The sequence below is a fragment of the Felis catus genome, chromosome A3 (assembly GCF_018350175.1).
Source record: "Felis catus isolate Fca126 chromosome A3, F.catus_Fca126_mat1.0, whole genome shotgun sequence".
In the NCBI taxonomy this organism is placed as follows: Eukaryota; Metazoa; Chordata; class Mammalia; order Carnivora; family Felidae; genus Felis; species Felis catus.
The window spans coordinates 63,690,767-63,714,135 of record NC_058370.1 but is presented as its reverse complement, the minus strand read 5'-3'; the positions used below and the strand labels follow the sequence as shown (position 1 = coordinate 63,714,135).

At 36.3% G+C, this 23,369-nt stretch overlaps 1 protein-coding gene across 1 annotated transcript in view; it reads left to right on the top strand.

The window, feature by feature from the left end:
- Positions 1-23,369, top strand: part of LRPPRC (leucine rich pentatricopeptide repeat containing) — a 111,626-nt gene that overhangs the window by 53,128 nt on the left and 35,129 nt on the right. The window contains exons 17-25 of the mRNA XM_011281043.4: positions 877-983; positions 1,204-1,281; positions 1,617-1,661; positions 2,013-2,126; positions 3,154-3,284; positions 3,991-4,076; positions 5,496-5,703; positions 15,501-15,625; positions 16,107-16,213. Coding sequence (XP_011279345.3) covers positions 877-983; positions 1,204-1,281; positions 1,617-1,661; positions 2,013-2,126; positions 3,154-3,284; positions 3,991-4,076; positions 5,496-5,703; positions 15,501-15,625; positions 16,107-16,213 — 1,001 coding nt within the window. The remainder of the gene's footprint in view (positions 1-876; positions 984-1,203; positions 1,282-1,616; positions 1,662-2,012; positions 2,127-3,153; positions 3,285-3,990; positions 4,077-5,495; positions 5,704-15,500; positions 15,626-16,106; positions 16,214-23,369) is intronic.

The following is a 23,369-nucleotide window of genomic DNA, read 5'->3' as shown; positions in this document are numbered from 1 at the left end:
CCTCTTACAGCACCTACCAAAATAGGCTTACAAACCAGTATTCTTAGTGTTTGTTATTTTAATGTTTTGGAGGTATAGTTAATTTTAAATTTATAAGATAGTAAAAGAGATCTTTAGATTTATTCCTACGTAAATATAATTTATTATCCAAAATGCCTTATTTTGACATTTAATGGTTTTTGTTTTCCACCTAATGAAGCCTAGATGGTTTTCTTTATGAAGGTTTATAAAGAAAACGTATATGGTTTTCTTTAAGAAGGTACCCTTCTTGAAAGTTCAGATTTTCTATTCTAGGTATTAACATATGGCCCTCTACATTTTATGCTTGAACGCATAGGAAAATTACTGTTGTTACACAACATCTTTGTTAATCTTGGTTTTTCATTGGCTAATAGGCAGCTCTCCACAGGATTACTGCATCTGCTTATTAAAATTATTTAACTTTCTGTACTCAACATTTAGCAGCCATTTCTAATTTTACGTGTTCCCCAAATATTGTCCACAAAAAAAAAATTAGTACAGAAATGTGTACAAGGCATTTATTTATTCTTCCTACTCGTGATTTGGACAGGAAAGGGGTAAGGCCTTGGGCAGGACCACTTCTGTCACAGAGTGGTGGAAAAAAATAGATTGAAGTAAGATTCAGTACTGAAAAGCTGTCACTCGGTCTGAAAATAATTAATATTCCTTTCACTCACCAGTTAGATATGTGCTCCCAAACCACATAATCTCTATGCCTCAGTGATCATTGTTGCCATTTCAGAGCCTCTCATCAGGGTGACATCTCACACCAAAATGATTTCTTATAAATTAATCTTGATAACATGACAGTCTCAGTAATTTTAGTGGAATGCTTTCTCTTGTTTTTTTCCACAGAAGCTGTTGGCTATTTTCTTTATAACTTGATTGACAGCATGAGTGACTCAGAGGTACAGGCCAAGGAGGAGCGTTTGAGACAATACTTCCATCAGCTGAAGGAGATGGTACCATTTCATTTTTTGCTATATAATGCCTGTCCTGTCTGACATGTATCTATTAGATTTGAAATTGCTGCTTTTAAGTACAACCAGACCACTTCTCAATGACATACACGAGTTGGAGACTTAAATTATGTCTGAGATAATTTCTGTTAGACAAATTTCAGTTTGGTTGTCTAAAACTCAGGATGTTTTTTTTTTTTCTTCCTCCTTTCCCTTTGCACAGAATGTAAAAATTCCTGAAAATATCTACAGAGGCATTCGTAATCTACTGGATAGCTACCACGTTCCTGAATTGATTAAGGTGTGTGAAATAGTAAACTTTTTAAAAATGCTTGATTTATATATAAAAGCATGTTAAAATTTTACTTAAGTGTGATGCTTTTGGGCAAAAAAAGTTCACGTGGCAACCATGAAAATAAGGTTTTTTTCATTGATGGTTGGTAAATATTGCTTATATATCTCAAAGAATATGTTTAAAACATTACAATGGTTAATGAAGTATGAATAGAATTTCTGGAAGATTTTGAAAAGATGAAAACATAATAAAATGAGCTGAAACTCCTAAAATCTGCTTTTGACATTTGCTGATATACTTTTCCATATGTTTTTTAATTCTAATTTAAATCTCAATTTTAGGATGTTAATATGTTGGTTGACAGAGAGAAGATAGACTCTCGAAAAGTAAGTAGGTTCTTTTGAGTAGATTCTAGATGCTATATAACCACCACATTTAATGAGAATTCTAGATTGTGTCCTTATAAAACCAGTGATTCCTAACATTTTTGTCATCAGTACATATCTAAGAAGTTAGTAACAGCTATTCCCTATCTTAGAAAAATCAGCATATCTAAGAAATTCGCATATGTATCTCAGGAACTTCAAAAACCCTTGAAGTGTATCCATATCCGGCTCCCCAGATTAATATCCTTGATAGCACTTTTGACATCTAGGAAAGGTCAGTTTAAAGGGAAGAATGACAAGGGGTACATTTTCTTTTAGTAGTAAATTTCTCTTTTCTTTCCATTCCTGTAGACTACACAGCTTACATCATCTGTTTTGGAGTCTACACTTGAAAAACTAAAAGCTGAAAATCAACCTATAGGAGATGTCCTAAAACAACTCATACTAGTGCTTTGTTCAGAAGAGGTAATATTTGTTTAAGTATTTCAAATATGCCATTAAGGTAAAAAAAAAAATTCTTATAGATAAAAGTAAGAAAGCCAAATATAATATTTATGATTTTCACAATTGATTATTATACATCATGTGTGAAGAGTGCAATTAAATGAAAGGTTAACTAATTTCAGCTACACCTTGAATGGCATGTTTTCGGGTTGCTGTAGTTTGTTTACGATAATCTGCAAAGTGAATGATAGTAACAGCCGTGATAGGTTTATCATACATGCCAAATGTCCTTTCAAGCCATGGCTCCGGTCTCTTATATCTAGATTGTCAAGCAACTGATACATGCAGTAGTCATTTGCAAGTCAAATATTACTAGGTTGTTAATGCAGGGATTGAAATTCCATTTTCCTGCTGGAAAAAAGCTCTTTCTGAGATAAAGGGTCTCTTGCATTTTTTCAGCAGGCGTCCAGCTGTACTGTGTGTTCGTTTTAGTGTGTGTCTGCAATTTGTGGTATATCACTAGACTTTTTCAGTTTCTAGTTCAATATGATTTGGTTGTATGCCTGTGTTTCTAGGGGAAAAAAGCATAACTGAGTTTAAGATTATAACATGGTACTGTTGAATTGTAAAATATTTCTTCACTTGGATATTAAAGTCGACTGTGAGGAGCTTTGCGATGATACATATTTCTCTGTGTGGACATTGGACTGCGAGTAGGAGCTGACTTGGTACACATTTAATTTGGACATCTTTTTTTACAATACAGTACCTACAAAGCTAAAACATCAGATTTGGCATAGCAGCTCATGTTGCGTTACATGTGACAAATCTTTTAAACCCTACATATGTATCTTGGCTGCTTTTGAAAGGTGAATAAAAACACCCCAAGGAGAAAGGTGAAATTATTAACACCGGATCCGTTTGTTTTTAAAGTGCTATTAACTTTTTCTACACTCTGAGTGTTAAACTTAGAGATTTTACATTTTTACTTTTATATCATTTTATACCATCTTCCTTCTTTCTTTTTTACTTCTGTCCTTTATTTTAGAATATGCAAAAAGCTCTTGAATTGAAAGCAAAATATGAATCGGACATGGTTGTTGGTGGCTATGCAGCTTTAATAAATTTGTGCTGTCGACATGATAATGCAGAAGATGCATTGAACCTGAAACAAGAATTGTGAGTACCCTGGCACTGGAACAAATCATCAGCATTTATGCGGATAGTCAGTCCTTCATGGATCATGTAAATTGAATATTCCTCTTATAGAATGTAATTTTTAAAAAATCTTTTTTGTCAGTGTTTTTTGAAATTTCATAAAATGACTCCCTTTGATTAATTGCAGCTTGTTTTCAGCAAAGAGTCTTTGTTTAAGTATGATAAGACATCCTGTGCCTGAAAGCCAAGGATTTTTCCCCATTGATTATTCTACAACTGCATATCACAACAGGGGTGATTATAAGGCTTAACATTCCCCTTTCTCTTCTGTAGTGTGAACAACATTCTGTCCATTTCTCAGGTATCTTTGGTTTCCCATCCTGATAGATTTTTTAATTAAAAATAATGTCTTTGAGTATTTCAATGTTTATCACAAAGTTAGAATCACGTAAAGTGCCACGAAGCAAAGAGTTCCTTCGTTTGTAACATTTGCAGATGGTGTGATGCAATAAACATGTAGTGTTGGGTTTTTACCCTTTTGTCACTTTGAGTATAATTACATGTGAATTTGAATATGGCTTCAAAAATAAACCTTCACAGAAATGTAGAGGCCTACGCTAATAACAGTTCAGAACAACTGATGAGTTTTGAAAAGTGATAACATGGATATTGCAGTTCTTTTCACAATAAACTTTTAACATAACATAAATGTGCCTTTAATTTTTAGTGACCGTTTAGATCCATCTGCTGTCCTTGACACCAGCAAGTATGTAGGCCTTGTAAAAGTATTGGGAAAACATGGCAAGCTCCAAGGTAAGCCTCGGCACATAAAGGAAATAGGTGATGCAAGTATCTTGCCACTGGAATAACATGTGAATTGATATTAATGGTATATCATGTCCTGCAAAGTGCTTGAACACTTTGCATACAAATTTGCATGTGAATCCATCCAGAGCTGCGTGGACAGTGTAGGCCATTAGTTTTAATGGATTGGCAAGCTTGTCATTTACATTTGCACAGCTCAGTGCTTTTTGCATTTCTACAGCTAGTTTTTATTAGCATTGCTGTTTGGATTGAGTTTGAAGATCATGACTTATGGCACAATTTGCTTATATGTCTGCACTAATGGCTTTGTTTTTGCTTAAGAACATCTGAAGGCTGAACGTAAAACCTATAAACATACCCTTTATTTAAGAATATGATTTCTGTTGTAGTCTTTGTCTTAACTTTTAATAACATTAACAAAAAATGTATATACCTTAATAAGTTTTCATTTAGAAGTTTGCAGGGAAAACCTTGCTGATTTTACAACTGAGATGCATGCTGTAATTTTCACACTGTTGAGATAATACTAAGCCTAATTACTTACACTTGATCATATATTCTTACTGTTTGCTTGTTTCTTAAATTTCTCATTGGGCTTGATTTTGAAACTTCCTTTTTAGCCTTCCTCTCCTTTTTATTTCTAGAGAAGATATTTAAAGAAAATTTTTACAGTGAAAAATGTATGGAGGAAATACTTGATCTGAATGTTGAATTTTTTCTTGGGACGTCCTTCTAATACAGAAAACTCTTTATAAGCGTTAGCCTGCTTTTTAAAAATCACTTTTTGTAAAACGGTCAAAACATTTTGTCTGGGCAATAATTAAGAACAACATTATAAAAACGCACTTATTCCATATCCTAAAATGTTTGTTTCTGCCTTCCTAATGAAGCTTAATGAATCTAATGTATTAACATGCAGTCTTTTGGAAAGCTTTCATTGGCTCTGCTTGGCTAATTAGTATCGACATAGCAAACAGGCCCTATCGGTATCAGACCATTAGTCTGGCTGTATATACAGTGTAAACACATCTTTATTATCTGGCCTCCTGACAAGCCATCTGCTGAAGAAACAATGATGTGATTTAGCAGATGTTAGCTTTGAACGATAAAAGCCTCCATTTAGGAGGATCTTACAGCTATAGGGCAGACCGTACAGGGTTATGTGGTGCAGAGTGGGCACACAGTCCCTATCTATAATTTGTAGTCAAAGTTGCAGGGAAATGATAAAACCATGCTATTGTGGATTTATAATTGTAGTCTCGTTTAGAAATGCAAGTAGTAATTAACTTGAAATCGGCATTATACACTAGAATTTACATTCCTGCTGGGCTTGAAATGCTGTTTTAATAGCAGTTTGTTTTCCCTACATGAAATTACCTAAGGGTCTTTTGTGTTACTTCATTGTAGATGCTATTAACATTCTAAAGGAGATGAAAGAGAAGGATGTTCTTATCAAAGATGCAACAGTCTTGTCCTTTTTCCACATCCTGAATGGCGCAGCTTTAAGAGGTGAAACTGAAACAGTAAAACAGCTGCACAAAGCCATCATGACTCTGGGGTTAGCGAAACCATCCACTGCCTTAAGTTCCCCACTGGTCACTCTGTATCTGGAAAAGTAAGTTAAGTGAATTATGAATTTTAAATCTTGATTTTCAAATAATGAGGCTAATCATTTGGGAATTACACTTTGTAAATACTCTGTGGTGCTATGGAAGCCTTGGAGGTTATTTACCACAAATAAGAGGACTTTTATGGGCTAGATGACGTTGAAAATGACCAGCAGCTCTGTGGCCCTATGGCTTACTTCTCAATGGATTGGTGTGCGCTGAATTTTTTTGTGGGGCATGTGATGATATCACATGAAATTGAATCTAATTTTTCCCAGTTATGAGCCTTAGAGGTGTTAATTATTAATATAAGAAGGAAGGATTCTCTGGGGCTTTTGATTCTGCATCCTGACTGTTATTCGAGTAGTAATGTAGCAGCATCTCTTTGGTGCTCCTTTTCTCCATGTTGTAATTGATTTTAATAGTATGTGCCAATACAGGTTTTCTAGCTTTGACAAATGCTGTAGAGGATGTCTCTGTGCGTTGGAGGAGGAAGATGAATTTTGTAGATAGGGTGAGGTTTACTTAGTTTGAAAACTTTTACATTCGATAGCAACTGATATGCTTTAATATGCCCAATTTAAGGTATTATTTGCAATACAAATCATAAAAATCAACCCTGCTCTCTTGCAGTGAGTAAAACATTTTAGTAAGACCACTATGCACCCTTTATTATATCTTCTTTTCCTTTTGCATTTGTTTTCCCTTTTTTTGCCTTTTTAAAAAAAATTTCTTACATCTTTCCTCTTTATCATCTTTTTCATGGTTTAATGCAGTTTTTAATTTGCCTGTTTTGTGATTGGGATTTTCTGATTTTCTGATTTTATTTTAATTCCACTGTAGTTAACATAGAGTTATATTAGTTTCAGGTGTACAATACAGTGATTCAACAGTTCCTTATGTTAGTCAGTGCTCATCAAGATAAGTGTAGGGATTTTTCTGATTTTAGTATAGATACTGCCCTATCAATGCCAGGAAAAATAAAAGATACATCTTAATCGTTCTCATATTCTTCCCAAATTTCTGGTAGTTTTCCTTTATTAATTAGAGGGTATAATTAATTGAATATAATGAATGGTTTATTATTGAATTTTTTTTTAAGTTTTATTTATTTAAGTAATCTCTACACTCAGTGTGGGGCTCGAACTCACGACCCCAGGATCAGGAAGCACATGCTTTCCCGCTGAAGCCAGCCAGGTGTCCCTAGTATTGAATTCAAAATCGGGAATAAAAATCATCTTGGCTCCATGTTAGGAAATGTAGAATATATTCTTGTAGAATACATTCTTGGCTCCATGTTAGGAAATATATATATATATATATTTATACACACACAGATACATACATACATATATATGTTTGATGAAACAATTTGTCATCCAATCAAAAACAAGCTTATCAAGTTAGATGATTGGCCACATCTTAACCTCTACAATCTCAGCATTACATCCTTTTAAAGAAATAGCGGTTCAAACAATTACTGTGTTACTGAGTTCTCATGTTCACAGCCAACTTTATATCGAAATCCTATAATTAATATGCTTCCTACTAGAATTTTTTTGATTGTTTGAGAGACCCATCTCTGCAAATTGCATGTGAAGCTCTGCTTAGGGATTTGAAAGAAATGGGCCCAGTGCCCAGAAGAATTAGGCCCTCCTCCACTACTGGGCAAAAATAAAATAATTAACAATGAAAATGAGGCAGAAATACTTTGAATACAGAGAAGACAGAAAGTTTTCTGAAAGAGGTCTGCAGATGGGGCTCATGAACCAAGGAGAGCTTATCCACAGGAAAATGAAATAACATGGAATCTACATGTTAACCTAGAGCATGCTCTGTGCTTCTGATTGTAGAGGACACTCAGAGATTTGTAGATCTCAGGAAAATTGGGCTGTCTCTCTTAATTGGGCTAGAGAAATCTAAATTAGTATCGTTGCTTTTTGATTTCTTACTACTTTCAGATACATAGAGAAATTATTACCCACTATTTTGATTTGCCTAGTCTTTTTTTTTTTTTTTTTTTTTAGTATCTTTGCAGAGGCAGTCTCCATGACAGAATTTTTCAGTTTATCTTAATAAAAAGGTTTTGTTGACTGTTTTAGATAAGTCATGAGAGTAATAAAGAGAAGACAAAGGAGATTTCCTTTTTATAGAATTGCAGAAAACAGTAGTTGCACTTCTAGTCTGGGATAAGTTGGAGGAAAAAATTGTCTTTGAAACTTTTTTTCTGTTGTGTTTTCCGTAACTGGTGGAACATAACTAATTAATTCAGAATCATGACGAGAGCAGTACAAGGATTAACTACACTAGCCTGCTAAAAAGTCCACATGTATTTGATTTGATTAAATATATTTAATCTTCAATAATATCATGTAATTGACCTCAGCAGGTGTGAGCTCATCTAGAGAATGAGCCTTATTTATTCAGACTTGAGATAAAATTATGAAACACGTTTCAGAACATCATATAAAATCTTCATCTTTTCATTCAAAGACAAGCATCATTTTGGAATGCCACTGCAAAGACTCTAAAGAGACTATCACTTAGATACTGTAATTCTGGAACAAATCTGTGAGGTTGGGTTTTTTAGAAAGATGATGTTTCAGATTCCGTAATATCTTAATTTTGAAAGATAATGCTGACTTTTCCAGCATTAGATAAAACACAGGAGAAAGTAATCCTGTGTCAGTTTGTTACTTGGAAAGTGCATAAAAAGTTTATGGGTGTGGAAAACAATACACTTTGTTTTCATTTATTTGCAAAGAGAAATACAAAGTAATAACACTTTTGGAAAATTGTGAAGAAGTTGGTTAACTAATCTGTTTTTGTATTATCAAAATTATAATACTTGTATTGAATGGAAAAATAGGCCGAGTTGAACAAAACTTTCAGGTGTTTCATTTACATTAGGATTATTTTATAAGCCACGTGTCTACCTATAGGCCAAATGAATGCTACTTTATTTTAGGTAACTACTTAAAATTTTTTTTCTTTTCATTGAAATCATGCCTGATTCTGGAAGATGATCTGGGCCCTCCATATTAAGGAAGAAAGAAATGCTTTAAAATAGGTTAAAAGAGCTTTTGATTTGTCTTTATGCCATGGTAAAGGAAATGAAATTAATAAAATCTGGGCCATTAGGTTTAAAAGCATAAAAATTTGTATGATGTAGTTTCAGATTCACTTGTCTTACAGCTTATCCATTTTGGTTTCATTGCATGTGAAAAAAATATCTGAAGCTGTATAACTGGATTATTTAGTGCAAATGATCAGAGAAGCTTTAATTTCTGCTTTCCATTAAGGACTTTTCTGTGCTGATTTGTGCTATAATCTGTATATGTCCACATGCATTTCATTTAAGTGAACCATGGACTTTGTATATTTAATCATCCCAGAACTCTTGCTAAGTTAATCTTGAGTTCTTCATAAAGGTCACAATTTCTGTAAGATGAACCTATAATAATAAAAGTTTTAAAACTCATTGTAGCACTTTAGAATGTTACGTAAATGGGAAATATATTTTTTAAAATGCTGGTTATTCTGTCATATTTGCTCCCCTTCAATTTTAGCATCTTCATTTATACTAGATACTTTTATTATTTATGGGAATGCTTGCCTTCTAGAGTAAAACTCTTTATGTGCTGAAAGGAAATTAAGGAGGTTTGGCTCTTTTACTCCATTATTGCAATTAAGAATTTAGCATCATCAGTGCCAAAGGACAAAAGTGGTTCATTTGCCCTAGGGGGACAGGACAGTGATAAGATGATTTTTCGTCAAGGATCATTGGGTCGTAATTAAGTTACATTCATGGCTATTGCTTTTTGAAGGATGATTGGTAAATGACAGGCTTCATGTGCTTAGTACGGACAGTGTTCAGTAGGGTTTTTTCTCCCTCTGTCAGAAAATCCTGTTGAGCCTGATAATGTAAATGTGGCATTTTATTCTGAACAAAAGAGCAGGGAAATGAGCTATCTTGTCTAATCATTCAGTTGTTTAACACCGACTTCCAGTTTAGACTCAATTGGCTGGAAAGCTCTTGACATGTGAAGTTAGTGCTGTTCCGAACGCATGTTTGAGTAAATTTTAAAGTAAGTGACAGCTAAATTGTACCTAGGGAAATTACAAAGCCTTCAACACAGTTAATTTTTTGGGGAGGATTAGTTGTAATTGCAACACCAGTCTACTTGAAGATTCCTCATTTATAGATGATGAACAGAAAAAAAACATTTAGCTCTTTCAAAGGCTGGTTCTCCTTACAGAATAATTTTTATGAGGACGATGGTTTCTCTTGAATTGATTTCTTTCCACACTGAACAACTGCTTAAGATTTATAGAATAGTTTGTTCTTAGAGTGAATTGTTTTTTTTTTTTCTTGTTTTAAACTTTTTTCTCCCCCAGACTCCCCTTTTCTCTAGTGATTTCCGATTTTGAGAGCTTTTCAGGCAGTATGCCCTTTAGGTAAATTACCACTTCACGAACACTTCATGCATAATGTCGAAGCACCTTATTCCAATTAAAAATCAATATTTGTCCCTTTTTCGTTGTTTAAATCAAGTATACTCTCTGGATTGGAAAGTTACTTATGATAAGTAAGGAGATTAAGTTTGAGGCTACTGATAGGTGAATAGATCGTTATCACTAGTTCTAACAACATGAGATTCTGTGAGATGCATTTGTGGTTTTTACAGTTATGTATAGTGAGGAATTTGACTTAAGAGTGCTTTGTTTCCTAGTATCTTTGAGAAGGTATTTTTGTGTTCAGTGGATGCCTCATATGGATGTATGTCCAGTGTTTGTTTTTCCGTCAGTGACATAACATACTTTAATTTCATAATAATGACCGAAACAAAAGGTGGCAACAGATTTGCTATCTGAGCTTCAGGCTTGCCATTTTGGATATTCCTCCATGTAATAATGGAAAATTACAGTTTGTAGTAGTTTTATGTTCAGTCATGTTCCCTTAAAAAGTGAATTAGAGATTCTAGAGTGAATTTTAATATGGGCCAAGTCCATTCACGTTGATAAATAAAACTCTTTTATTTTTTCTTTAATTTTTTTTAATGTTTATTTTTGAGAGAGGGACAGCGCGTGAGCAGGGGAGGGGCGGAGAGAGAGAGGGAGACACACAATCCGAAATAGGCTCCAGGCTCTGCGTGGTCAGGGCAGAGCCTGACACGGGGCTCGAACTCCCGAACCGTGAGATCATGACCTGAGCCAAAGTCGGAGGCTTAACCAACTGAGCCACCCAGGTGCCCCAGAACTCTCTTTTAAATGTTCAAATTACTTACTGGACTCAACCTATCTTAGATACTTGTTCTTAAAATTGAGAATTTAGAATATTCCTTTCCTCTCTTCTGCCTCATTTCATAGACTCACAGAATTTGATAAACCTTATGTTTGCATCAATGAAAAAAAGTTTTTAAATGATTGCTTATTGGCATATATAGTTTCATTCATGAAAATTGTTTTATGTACTTCATTGAAATATTTGGGGGGGAGGGTCTAGTCATTGAAAAAAAGTCTTAGTTACGGTTTTTTTTTTTCTTTTTTCTGGTTTTTTTTTTTTTTCAAGTTTATTTAATTTGAGGGAGAAAGCCTCAGTGGGAGAGGGACAGGGAGAGACAGAGACAGTCCCAAGCAGGCTTCACACTCGCAGCATGTAAGCTGATGTGGGGCTTGAAGCCATGAACTGTGAGATCATGACCTGAGCCGAAGACAGAACCTTAACAGACTGAGCCACCTTGGGGCCACCCCCCCTATTTTTAGAGATACTGATACGTTATAGAGTTGTTTTCTTTTAGCATTATTTGAGGTTTGTGACAGTGGTGGCTAAATTTTTATCAGGAATGGGCTTTTAAAAATTTGTGATTCAATTGTACATAAAGCTTTCAGAGTTATGAATATATGCTGAAGTAAGCATAGAATCAAAAGCTTTGGATCCAGAATTAATGTTACCAACAAGATTTCTTCAAAGCATTATTGTTATTTTAGAGAAGGGTTTTAAATCCATTCTAGGGTTTATTTATTTTTTTTTTTAATTTTTTTTTTCAACTTTTTTTATTTATTTTTGGGACAGAGAGAGACAGAGCATGAACGGGGGAGGGGCAGAGAGAGAGGGAGACACAGAATCGGAAACAGGCTCCAGGCTCCGAGCCATCAGCCCAGAGCCTGACGCAGGGCTCAAACTCACGGACCGCGAGATCGTGACCTGGCTGAAGTCGGACGCTTAACCGACTGCGCCACCCAGGCGCCCCTAAATCCATTCTAGGGTTTAAAGTGTGCAAAGGAGATCATGGAATCATTTGAGGTCACGGAACCTCGAGGCACACTGATATAAAGCAGTTGGGTATAAAGCAGTTGCACCTTTTTCCTTTTTATGTTTTGCTGTTCTTACTGATTTCATCTTGTCTAATAAAAGTCGTACTTTCATGTGATGATTTTCTCTGGTGGTGTGAAACATTTGAGTTGATGAATCTAATCTAATAAGCTCAAATTCACAGAACCTCACATTAGAGAATTAGAACTGGGAGGGAACCCATAGATCCTTGAGTTCAGCCATTGTGATAATCTGCCTTTCATCACCACTTCTGGAAATTTATCACATGGCTACAGCCAAAGCTGCATGTAGTACTTATCAAGTGGGATTGAAATTCAAAAGTCCTGTGAGTATACAACTATTTGTGTTGATTTTAGATACTTTTTCGTATTTTTCATTTTTATCACCCAAGTTTTTAAGCTTTAATAGGAAAGATTAATGATGACATCATATCATGTGAAACATGGATATTTTTATCTCTTTTTAAAATGACATAATCAGCCACAAGTCAGAATGTAGATGATAGGGATTGAAAAGAGCCGGCTAATTGTTAGTTCATTCCTCCCTCCCCCCACCCTCCCACCCCAGGTCATTACATTAGTTCATTTCTGTCATGAGTACACTTTGTATGAAATGTTTCATTATAGATTTCTAACTCATTTTGTTGGCAACCTGAGAACAGTAACAGTGGTACTTAAAATTACTAACAAATATATGAATTATTTCCAGTTTGGTATTCTTGTCTTTTCTGTTGTTGTTCTGAGTATGTATAATCTTCAGAAGCATGTATTTGGAGACCAAAGACTGTTAACATGTCTCTTTGATTGACAGAGCAATTATTCATTCATTTATTGATAGCTTTGACCTAATGTAGAGGAAATACAATTGAGACGTACTATTCTAGTTTGGGAGTTGATCTGAAAAAGCAGATCGTACTGCTTTAGAAAAATCAGTATGTGTTAGTTATTCTCTTGAAAATATTTTAGTGGTTTTCCGTTAAATGGAATTGTAGAAAGCTAGTAACTGAACTTGTGTCTGAAGCAAGGGGAAATACTGATTATATAAAGGTTTATAGCGTATGTGGTAGCTACTGTAGCATTTCCCTTGTATGACAGTAATCTAGCCTGCAACATCTACTTGCAGTTTTGAAATTAACCTGTAATTTAGTCTTCACCCCAAATGACAAAAATTCAAATGACTCTGTGGGGTGCCAGAAGATGCACTGTAAACAGGGCTTAGGAAGGGGAGAAGGTAGAGCTCCCTCAGGATCGGCTCGTTTTCACTGTGTCAGTATTATTGCAGTAAAATTAACACTTCTTCGTGGTATTTTCCTTTCAGTAGAGCTTAAAATCTTAATCTAGATAAAATAGTAATTCAGTCTCGGGCAACAGAACATTTGTATAATGGACCAAAATGTTAGGGCTTCAACAGAAAATTTAAAAATGCTTTCTTCCTTTTGAAAACTGTTGCATGTGTGAGAGAAAGGTGTTTTCTCCACAGAGCTTGTTATGAACCGTCACTAACCATGCCTGTCTATTTCATACATTCTCTTCAAAACTCCTTAATTTCCTCTTCCAAATTGCACCCCCTTATTATAAGGTTAAACAAACAGCAGTGCTTTAAATAGAGCATAATGTATAAGTAAAGGTAGTTTGCTGAAAGTGAGAAGTCTAGGGACCCGAAGGCAGTGCCTTCCTCTGTTTACCTAGCAGCCTTAGGCTAATCATTCAGTCTGTACATGCCTTCATTTCCTCATCTATTTTAAAATAAAGGAGGATGGGATGTAGAATTGGATCACACAATTTCTACAGTTTTTCTAAGTCCTTACACATTTCTCACACTGTCATTTTCCTTTTAAAGGAAAAAGTGGTTTTTGAGGACTCATAACGATGTATTTCCACACTCTTGTTTAAGAAACTCTGGCTTGGGGCACCTGGGTGGCTCAGTCGGTTGAGCGGCCGACTTTGGCTCAGGTCATCATCTTGCAGCCTGTGGGTTCGAGCCCTGTGTTGGGCTCTGTGCCAACAGCTCAGAGCCTGGAGCCTGCTTTGGGTTCTCTCTCTCTCTCTCTCTCTCTCTCTCTCTCTCTCTCTCTCTCTCTGCCTCCTCTGCTCGCCCTGTCTCTCTTTCTCTCAAAATTAAGCATTAAAAAAAAAAATTGAAGAAACTCTGATTTAGAAAATATCTTTTCATTTTAATTTATTACCACAGAAAAGAAGCCCTAACTTTACAATTAGAAATAATGTTTTTTTAAGGTTTTATTTTTAAGCAATCTCTATGCCCACTGTGGGTCTCAAACTCACAACTCTTTTTGATCAAGAGTTGCATGCTCCACTGATTGAGCCAGTCAGGTACTCCTGGAAATAATTTTTAAAACCTCACCCTCTAATGAGAAATCTCTTCAGGGTTCTCCTAGAATTCACTGATCTTAAGAATGTCCTAGTTTTTACCCACAGTAAGGTTTCTGTACTATGAATCCTGAAGTTATTTTCTCCTTGTCTGGAGAGGTGGCAGTATGAAAATTAGGATGATAAAGTTGAAAGTACTCAAGGGGCACCTGACTGGCTCAGTCGGAGGAGGGTGCAACTCTTGATCTTGGGGTCGTGAGTTTGAGCCCCATACGGGGTGTAGAAATTACTTAAAAAAAGAAAAAAGTACTCAAAAATTCCTTGGTAGTTATTGCTGGACATTTCATAAAGCTTCCCGAATCTAGAATTATTAAGGGCCATGAACATACATAAGTATTTGGAAAAAATATTTGATAGTAGTCCTTATTTTTAGAAATAATATGTTCTTATAGCATCTTAATATGTGAAATCAGGTTTTATTTGTAATAATCTCAGAGAATGCCTTCATTTATTTGGACTTTTTGGGTTTTTTTGAGAGACAGGGAATACGCGTGCATGTGTGATAGAAAAACAGAGAGAATCTAAACAGGCTCCACACCCAGCACAGAGCCAAATGTGGGGCTTGGTCTCACAACCCTGGGATCATAACCTGAACCTAAATTAAGAGTCAGATGCTTAACCGACTGAGCCACCCAGGCTCCCCCATTTGGATTTTTTTCTTTTTAATGTTTGCTTATTTTTGAGGGAGAGGGCAAGTGGGGGAAGGGCAGAGAAAGTGGGACAGAGGATCTGAAGCTGGCTCTGTGCTGAGAGCTGTGAGCCCAACGTGGGGCTCGAGCTCATGAACCGCGAGACCATGACCTAAGCTAAATTGAGACAGTCAACCGACCGAGCCACCCAGGTGCACCTGGACTTATTTTTAAGAGTGCTGTTTAGCAAACAAAATAATGAAAGATAAAGGAGGGACAACAGGGAACGGCTCATGATGTCTGTACTCTGAACATTTGTTTATACTATACAAGGATTATTTTCTCTCCCTCCCCTGTCCCCATTTGGCTTTATTGAGTAAAGCTCATCTTGTACATTTTGACTGGTCTTGTACATTTTGTGTACTCATTGTTAATATTTTGATGTTTCCAAGGGATGACTTAAGTGCCGCTCTTGAAGTCACCATTGACTGCTATGAAAAGTATAAAGTATTACCAAGGATTCATGATGTCTTATGTAAACTAATAGAGAAAGGCGAGACTGATCTAATTCAGAAAGGTTGGTCACCTCCAGTATCTTGGTGTATTCTTTTCCCTCTCTTGCTTGCTTAATCTTAATGCATTGCTGTGAAGAGAAAATTTAACAGGAAGGGAAGCACATCCAGAGAAACTTTGTTGTGCTTCTAAATTAAATTCTAAATTAAAAAGGTAGATTTTCAATGCTATAAATGTCCTTGATTGTAATAACTGTTCATTTTGCAAACTTGCCCCTCTATTATTTTTTGCTCTGCTTCTTGGTAATCTGCCTTTAGGAGGAGTTTTTCCCTCTCACCCTCACCAGTCCTCCGTGAAGCTAGTCTTAGGTCCTCACTGTCATAAACGTATACCCTTAGATAAGGAATGTGACAGAAAATAGGTTGATACAGCATCAGTCTTTAAGTCATTCTAAGTATTTGTTTTAAAGTTTTCTTGTATTTGTCCAGAACTTCAAGTGTTTTAGTATTTTTTTCCTCTGCTTTGTTTTTTTCTTTCCTCTCTAGCAATGAACTTTGTGAGCCAAGAACAAGGTGAAATGACAATGCTGTATGATCTCTTTTTCGCCTTCCTACAAACAGGAAATTACAAAGAGGCCAAGAAGATCATTGAGGTATGATTTTTTAACTACAGTATTCTAATTGGACAGCTATTTAGACTCTTAATTGGAATATGTTTAAGAATTTTAACCTTTAATTACAGTTGTTCTGATTCATGTTAATATAATTCAATCCCAGTAATGGGGGCTGGGGGGTACTCGGCCAGCTTCTTTATTGTATGTAATTACAGTTCAGAAAAGGCAGCCTGGTTGTATATTGAATTTGTTTCCTCACTTTGTTAAATTCACTGTTATGTATCAAAATGATATTTGCATATTAAATCTTGGATTGTGGAACAATTAAATTAAACTGGCATTCCTGGGTGTAAAGTTGCTAATCCTCTTTGCCAAGGAATTCTTTGTTCTTAAAAGCAGTGGAATTTAATTTGCTGCAGACCATGCTCAGATTTATTTGTAATGCTTGTCTACAAGTTAATCAGCCAAACAAGTGCTGTCTGCAACTGTTTGGCATTTAATTTAAAATTTCTTCTTCTTCTTCTCCTTTTTTTTTTTTTTTTTTTTAAACTATGGTAAGCAGCTTATGGGAAATGGTAGGTGACAAACCTGGCCTACTTAGGATTAGTGTATTTTATCTAGGCTTGATTGAAATTTTGCTTACTGAAATTGATAAGTCAAAGGGCAACTATATAAAGTCTGTCCAAATTATGATTAATTTCACTATTAAACAATTCTGTTTCCTCTACATAAAACATTCCACAGAGGATAGACCCATTACCTTAAGAAAAAAATACTTAATGTGAAATAAATAGAATAGACTTGTAAACATATCCTTAATCATGTTTCTGTCAGATCATACTTTGCCATTACTCTGTGTCTTTTTCCAAAATTTCCCAAAGGTGATGTGTGGCTTCCTTGTTTGTATATTGATGACTGCTTATCATGAAATTGAAAATGTAGTTATATAACCCAGAAAATCTTTACTTTCTCTTGATGTTTTTCGCAGAAAAATATGAAAAGGGAAGACTGTGATACTGATTCAGAATGTTCCTCCCTGTCTGTCTGTCTGTCTGTCTTACAACTCAATCTGTCCTCCTGTCAGAGGGAAGTGGGATGTGCTGTCTTGGACAGGTGCTTCTGTAGCTCAAGTAGTCCATTTGAATTTTCTAGAAAATAGTATAAATTCTTTCATTGAAAGTGCACAGTGTATCTGAAAATGCAGGAAGCTCTTAAGATTCACCTCTTCAGAAGTCTTTTGAGTTCTTCTGCTCTGTATGCATGGTATCAGTATTAGCAGGGCACTGATCAGAGGAGAAATGAAGCTCAGGTATTCAGATAATAGTGGCAAGTGGCTCTACGGTAGGAAATCATGCGTGTCTCTTTATGGAATAAGCAACATGTTATAGGAAGAGCCAAAGGCATAAGAGTGAGTTTGCCTTTTGCCATCTACTTGCTAGTGTGGTAATGGACAGTTTACTAAACCTTTTTAAGCTTCCTCATCTGTAAAAGGGAATATAGTATCTTTCTTTAAGATTCAATCACATAATGTATGTAAAGCAGCTTGCATGATTCCTGGATTATGGTAGTAATCAATAATATTAATTCTCTTTGCCCCTCAAAAGTAGGGATTGTGTTATCTTCTTTACCCTGCGCAATTCACAATATGATGCTCAGCAGAAAGGTACATGTTGTCACATGAATAGGCAAGAGAAAACTGCCTCTTAATTACTTTAAAGCTTTGCCAAATGCCACATCATTGAGCATAATCATTTAGGGATGGCTGTCTACTGATGACAGAATTTTCATAGTGGATGTGTACAAAATTGCTTAAAGGATAAAGAATGGCTTTGTGGAACCCCTGCCGTGTTGTAGGGTAGGACAGCAGGTGTGTAATACATGAGAATAGACTGAAGCACATTTTTAGTTTCTTTTTTTGATGGTTAGTTGGAATTGAATTAAAGTGGGAACTTACTTATTTTTTTCACTATTAAAATTTAAGACCCAGGGGCACCTGGGTGGCTGAGTTAAGTGCCTGACTCTTGATTTCGGCTCAGGTCATGATTTTATGGTTGGTGAGATTGAGCCCTGCGTCTGGTTCCATGCTGAGACTAGGGAGCCTGCTTAGGATTCTCTCTCTCTCTCTCTCTCTCTCTCTCTCTCTCTCTCTCTCTCTCTGTTGCTCACATACTCCCCCCCCCCCAAAAAAAATAAAAAATTCAAGACCTGGAATTCTCTCTCATAGTTTTCTCAGAATTGTTGAAATATAAAAAATAATAAAAATTAATCAACTATGACTATATCAGTGTATGAAAGAATATTGTAAACAGTGAGCAACATTTTTTATCATTTCCAAAAATGCCAATAGTGTCTTATCAATGGGTAGACTTGCTGGCGTTGAGTTTTCAAAGCAGAATGTACGGTGAAGCTTCTTTGTATTTCATGGACTGTGAGAGATCAGATAAACCAGTTATGAAAATGTTCACATTAAATGAAGGAAGAGGCAGGATTCAGTGTGTATTACAGTATTCAGTGTAACAGCAACTTGTGTTGTTTTTTAAATGAGCCCATGTACATATATCATATAGAATACCTTTTAACATAGCCTTTATATTTTATTTCTACACATAGTTTATTGCAGGAGATTGGATTTATAGCAATTTTACTTTATACTTTTCCGTATATTCTGAGTTTTCTATAATGAGCATACATATTCTTAATACTCAGAGAAAGTATTCTCTTCCAAATGAAAGTAAGAGAGAAAAGGAAATCAGACTAAGAACTAATGTGAAGCTCTTTGAATGTGAGATTAACGTGTGAGGATAATTACTATATGAGACTGAGAAATGTTCACTGCTACAAGAAAAGTATGAATCGTTCTGAAAGTTCAAGGGTGGAACTTACTCCCAGTGAAGGAAATTAGGCAAGACTTTCTGGAGAAAATAGAGTATGAGGTGGGGGTTGATGAATATAGTAGTACTTTAACATTTGAGAATCTGATGGGGTCTGGGAAGGTTACTACAGGTGTTAGAGGTAGAGCAAAGAAGTAGAAAGGGAAATCTCTAAATAGTTCTTTTTCCCCAGCTTTATTGCGATAACTGACATATAACATTGTGTCAGTTTAAGTGTACATTATGTTGATTTGATTACTTGTATTTTTTAAGTTTATTTATTTATTTTGAGAGAGAAAGTGGGGCAGAGAGAGAGAGAGGAGAGGGAGAGAGGAATCTCAAGCAGGCTCTGCATTGTCAGTGCAGAGTCCGATGAAGGGCTCGAACTCACGAACCATGAGATCATTACCTGAGCTGAAACCGAGAGTCAGACACTTAACCAACTGAGCCACCCAGGCGCCTCTGATTGCTTATGTTGTACAAAATGATTACCTCAGTAATGTTAGTTAGCGCCTCTATCACCTCACATAATTACATTTCTTTTTTATGGTGAGAACATTTACGATTTACTCTCAGCAGCTTTCAAGGATATATTTTTTAAATTAATAACATTTTTTAAAGTTGTATTTATTTAAGTAATATCCAGTGTGGGGCTCAGACTCAACAATCCCAAGATCAAGAGTTGCACATTCTTCTCTGACTGAGCCAGCCAGACACCCCTATAACATAGTATTATATTATACTATCACCATGTTGTACATTAGGTCCCCAGAACCTGTTCATCTTATAGAGGAAGTTTGTACCCTTTGACCAACGTCTCCTCATTTTCTCTGAGCCCCTGACAACCACTGTTCTAGGAGTTTGAGATTATACTGTATTTGTCTTTTCTCTGCCTGACTTCACTTAGCACAATGCCCTCCAGGTCAATCCTGTTTGACCAATTTCCCCTCCCTCCCTTCTTCCCTCTTTCCCTTTCTTCTTTATATCATTAACAAATAATTACTGATGACATCTTGCAATCTAATCCTAGAGAAAGACCTTAAAAAGTCTATATAATGTAGTAATTGACATAGAAAGGGTCTGTTCCAGACTCAGTCTTTCTGAGAAAGTGATGTTTGGGATGAGAACTAAAGGATGGATTGGGAACCAGCCACGTAGAGTGGCGGCAAAAACATTTCATGTAGAGGGAACTCCCTGTGCAAAGGCTCTGAGGTAGGAAAGTGCTTCCATCTTTCATCCTTGTTCTGTCTCTCAGGACTCTATCAGATAACACTCAAAGAGTGGTACATTATCAAACACTTTTTTTAAATATAAAGTTTTTTTGTTTATTTTGAGAGAGAGAAAGAGAGCACAGCAGGTGAGGGGCAGAGAGAAAGAGTGACAGAATCTCAAGCAGGCTCTGAGCCATCAGCTCAGAGCTTGATGTGGGGCCTGAACTCATGAACTGTGAGATCATGACCTGAACTGAGGTCAAGAGTCAGACGCTTAACCGACAGAGCCACCCAGGTGCCTTTTTCCCCCCCTTAAATAAGGTTTATTTATTATTTTGAGAGAGAGAGAGAGCACAAGCAGGTGAGGGGCAGCATTATCAAACACTTAATAAATGTTAGTTTTATTCCCTTCCTTCTGTGTGACCTTCTTCCCTGTGTTGAAGTCAGACCTTTTGTCTCTCTCCTGCAGTCTCATCCTCTGCAGGCTAACTATCCCTAGTTCCTCTCAGTGTTCTTCTGGCACATTCTGGAATGAAATTGGGGAAATGTTCACAAATTATTTTTACAAACTTATTTAATAATATCAGGTAAATATTTTGTGAACTGTATTCTGTGTTGTACCAGTGATGATGATCAATCTGACGTTTGTTTTTTCCCCTGTGAATAGACTCAAACAAAATTTACTACACGTTACTGTTTAAAATATTCCAAGTCTGAAGACACACTATTAATCTCACTACTCGTCTAGTCATCCCTGTGGTTTTTCTGTACTTTATTCAGTGCCTGTTTCTTTTATATATAATTGAAATAAATCGTACCATAGCTTTACCCTACATCACTGCTTCTGCATTTCCCTCCATGTAATTAAGAACTCTTCTAAGCATTATTTTTAATGACCTTATCATTCCATTGTATAAGTGAATTTGCCCACTTTTATATAAACTTTTATATAAACTTTTAAATAAAAAAGTTTATTTGCCCATTTTTCACATCTTAAGCTATAGATGCAGGTATATTTGGTTTTCAGATTATTTACACAGGACCATTTCTTAGAAGTAGGTGAAATGTTATTACCATTAAGGCCCCTGATACACAGAGACAGAAACTTTGTTATGTCTTTATTTTATTTATTTAAAAAAAATTTTTTTTAATGTTTGTTTATTTTTGAGAGAGAGACAGACAGACAGACAGAGTGTGAGCAGGGGAGGGGCAGAGAGAGAGGGAGACACAGAATCCAAAACAGGCTCCAGGCTCTGAGCTGTCAGCACAGAGCCCGGCCCGATGCAGGGCTCGAACCCACAGACCGTGAGATCGTGACCTGAGCCGAAGTTAGCTGCTTAACCGACTGAGCCACCTGGGTGCCCCGGTTCTGTCTTTATAGATGATACCTCTTTTATGATTATCTTAGCAGAGATTTGGTCTAAAGTGCAGGCCTCCCGAGTTCTAGTCCAATAGCTAGAAATCATCATAAACTAAAATGGTTTTACTTACTTACTTATTTATTTATTTATTTATTTATTTATTTATAATTTTTTTTTCAACGTTTATTTATTTTTGGGACAGAGAGAGACAGAGCATGAACGGGGGAGGGGCAGAGAGAGAGGGAGACACAGAATCTGAAACAGGCACCAGGCTCTGAGCCATCAGCCCAGAGCCCGACGCGGGGCTCGAACTCACGGACCGCGAGATCGTGACCTGGCTGAAGTCGGACGCTTAACCAACTGCGCCACCCAGGCGCCCCTGGTTTTACTTTTTTAAATCTGGGTAATGCTGCCCTTGTAGAATGAATTTCGAAGCTTTCTTTTCTGTTTTTTTTTTTTTTTAATAATTTGAGAAGAATAAGTATTTACTCTTCTTCCGATGTTTGGTAGAATTTACCTGTGAAGCTATCTGGTCCTGGGACTTACTTGTTTACTGAATCGATTTCATTGCTAGGAATTGATCTGTTCAAATATTCTATTTCTTCCTGATTTGGTTTTGGAAGGTTGTATGTTTCCAGAAATTTATCCATTTTTTCTTGGTTCTCCAATTTGTTGGCATATAGTGTAATGGTATTTTCCTCATTTAAGAAAGGACTTTATTATGGGGGCACCTGGTGGCTTAGTTGGTTAAGCATCTGACTCCTGGTGGCAGCTCAGGTCATGATCTCACGGTTTGTGAATTTGAGCCCCACATCAGGCTCTACACTGACAGTGCGGCGCCTGCTTGGGGTTCTCTCACAAAACAACTCTGAGAAGTAATTAGGGCAAAGAAACTAGTTTGGAGTGTCCATGTGGAGCTTGTTTAGTTAGTAGTAGGCATGGAATTTGAAATCGGGTCCTGATTTCACATTTTCTCTTGGTTCTTTTACACCAATTCCTATCTCTGTGATCTCTCTCTCTTTTTAAAATTGAGATAAGATACAGCATTGCGTAAGTTTACGGCATGCGGCATGTTGATTTGATGCATTTATATATTGCACTATGACCTCCATGATCTCTTGACCCCTTAGTAATCTAAACCATCAAAAGAATTTATCCTTTCTCCAGAATTATTCTCTTGATTTTTCTCCCTCTTCTTATCTGCTGTTACTCTTCCATCACATTGTAGCCAGAGTAATTTTGCTATCTTCTCAGGGGGCAAAACCTTTTTTCTTTTTATGGTTTTGTGTTTAGAACCAAAAGGTTAGGGGCGCCTGGGTGGCACAGTTGCTTAAGCGTCTGACTCTTGATTTTGGCCCAGGTCATGATCTCACAGTTTGTGACTTCGAGCCCCCCCCCCGCATTGGGCTCTGCACCAAATCTTAAAAAAGATTTTATTTTTAAGAAATCTCTGCACCCCACGTGGGACTCAGACTCACAACCTGGAAAACAAGAGTTGCACGCTCTTCCCACTGAGCCAGCTAGACGCCCCTCAGAAGGATTTTTAGAGCTAGCTAGTTTTTTCCCCCGTGACCTCCCACATTTCAAGAGATGGATGTCAGTTCTCATACCAGTTCATACCCCCTCTCTTTAGCATCTCCTGTAATGCCTAGTTAAATGGGTCATGTTTACTTTACCATAGTTAGTCTGTTAGTTTGACTTGCTCAGCCATATTTTCCTTACTCCTCTAGACATGGTCTTTATGTCAATCTCT